Source organism: Anopheles maculipalpis, chromosome 2RL, assembly GCF_943734695.1.
Source record: "Anopheles maculipalpis chromosome 2RL, idAnoMacuDA_375_x, whole genome shotgun sequence".
In the NCBI taxonomy this organism is placed as follows: domain Eukaryota; kingdom Metazoa; phylum Arthropoda; class Insecta; order Diptera; family Culicidae; genus Anopheles; species Anopheles maculipalpis.
The window spans coordinates 75,768,747-75,771,068 of record NC_064871.1 but is presented as its reverse complement, the minus strand read 5'-3'; the positions used below and the strand labels follow the sequence as shown (position 1 = coordinate 75,771,068).

The window sequence follows — 2,322 nt, the reverse complement described above, 5'->3', positions numbered from 1 at the left end:
ATAAGTTAAAAACAATTCTTCGCTCCACCGCATCGTCCATCCTCGACACAAATTACTATTAATCTACTATTTACACAAAAGAGAAGTACTCGGAGTGGCTTTAAAACTCCCAAAGAGAATGGTTAAGGATGGTGCACCCAGCAGTAAAAGTATTATGTTCACAGAACAGATTTTTTCCCGCACCTCCTAACTGGGCACTGGCGGATCTTATACGCCTAGAAAAAAAAACACAGCTACCTATATACCTAGTGAGTGTTGGAGTGTGTTGAAGCCTAGTAGATGACCTGCACCGGTCGCCGCATCGAGTTCTCGAGATCGGGCAACGTTGACTGGGAGGCGCTCGGGCTCGATCCGGGCGATGCCGACGAGGTGGACGAGGTGTTGTACAGACTGTTGGAGTGTGCGGCGTACAGTGGGGCGGCGGCCGCCGCCGCCGATATCCCGCTGTAGATGTTCGAGTAGAACGAGCTAAGCGAGGTCGGTGGCAACTGCTGGCTGGCCGATTGTTTGCCACTCTCACCGAGCCCTCCCACCGGCGAATGGGCCTGGACGCTTTGCTGCGACTGATGCAGCTTCTGCAGGGTGAGCGGATCGAAGCTGCCAAAGTACGGCACGGGGTAGTGCTGCTCGAGCTGCTGGAGCGGATGCGTGGGGGCGAAGTAGGGTGGCAACTGTGGGAAGGGATAGGACGAACCGAGCGATGACTTGCCGCCTTGCTGCATCGCTCCGAGCGCACCGAGACCGTTGGCAGCGTTCGCGAGCGGGTTCTTCGGTTTGCGGCGGGGCCGGTACTTGTAGTCGGGATGTTCCTTCATGTGGGTGGCCCTCAACCGTTTCGCTTCGTCGATGAACGGACGCTTCTGGGCCTCGGTGAGCAGCTTCCACTCCGAACCGAGCCGCTTGGAGATCTCGGAATTGTGCATCTTCGGGTTGTCCTTGGCGATCTGGCGACGCTGTAGCCTGGACCACACCATAAACGCGTTCATTGGACGCTTGATGTGTCCTTCCTGGCCGGGTGACGTTTGCCCGTTACCCATACCGCCTGCTCCACCGCCTCCGCCACCACTCTGGCCCATCGACGCATGATGATGATGTCCTCCGGTTGCTGCACCATGCATACCACCGTGGCCCTGCAGCCCGGCGAGGGACGATGCCGGGAAGGTAAGGCCTCGCTTCAGCCCTAGATGGTCGGTGGGCGAGCTGGGACTGTGGTGGGGCTGGGGTGCGAAATCACCAGCCGGCGGTATGTCCATCCCATTGCCGAGGGTAAACCCGTAATGTGGATGTCCCAGGCTTGCCATCGTGTGGTGATTAATCATTCTATACAGCGTGATTTTGGTGTCTTACACTGAGCTTTTCCCGATCGTACACTGATCGCACATAAACACTTGTATTTTGGTTTGTTTATTGAAGCAGTTTGGCCGTCAGATCACCAAAACACAACTTAGCTATGTTCGTGTTGCACTAGAAATTTCACACAAACGTCACGAATAAAATCGGGAAACACACTGGAATCACACGTCTTCGGATCGGGATTGTTTCATTGAACACGTGAACGGCGTACACTTCGCAACAATGGCTTCAAACACAAACACACTCGCTATTATCGCACCACACAACAAATACAACCACAAACACCAATTGCTCAACAACGACTGCCCTTTGTTAGTTTTGTTTGTGTGCCCGGATATATCGTTCCAATCATCTGCCACAAATAAGAAAGATCGCTTGTTTGTTCCTTTATTTTTTTTTTGCTTGCCTTTAGGCTCGAGTTAACTACAAAAAAACCCGGAATTGTGCGCGCACCACGGTCCGTTCAGTACGAAGGTTGGAAGCGTATTGAAATGCTGGTGCCACACCGAAATCCCAGGTTCGCTCGCGTTTATTTTTTCCCCCTCAACAATTCAAAGTACCACTTTTCGCTTTTGTTGCTTCTCTCCTTCTCTTTCTCGTTCGCTTTATGGTGGTGGTTTTGTTTTTCCTCCCTTTTTTTTGCTCTTCTCGACCCTTTTGGCTGCTTTCTTCCCATTCTTCTCACTTAATTCTTCTTTTGTGTATACATTTTGTTCTTCTTTCTCACTCTTTATCATACGTTACTTGTGTACTCTCTTTCTAACTCCGCTAGCTATTTCACTTCTACAGCGCAGAAGCGAAAACTTCGTGCCAGAAAGAGCCGACAATGCTTTAGCCCGGTGAGCGTGCGAGAACGAGACCGCACGCGAAAGAGTGAGGAGACTCGTGAGCAAAACAACTAAAAACCTCTCACCAGCAGCCATCGAAAAAAGCAGGCGTGTCGTGAAGGTGCCTTTTCATTCTCCCTCT

General features: G+C 51.6%; 1 protein-coding gene across 1 annotated transcript; it reads right to left on the bottom strand.

Annotated features, from left to right (window-relative positions):
* Window positions 1–272: 272 nt before the first annotated feature.
* LOC126556193 (SOX domain-containing protein dichaete) lies at window positions 273–1,395 on the bottom strand. Its single transcript, XM_050211417.1, has one exon. It carries the CDS (start codon window positions 1,317–1,319, stop codon window positions 273–275), a length of 1,047 nt encoding a protein of 348 aa, XP_050067374.1. The 5' UTR covers window positions 1,320–1,395.
* Between the last annotated feature and the right edge of the window lie 927 nt (window positions 1,396–2,322).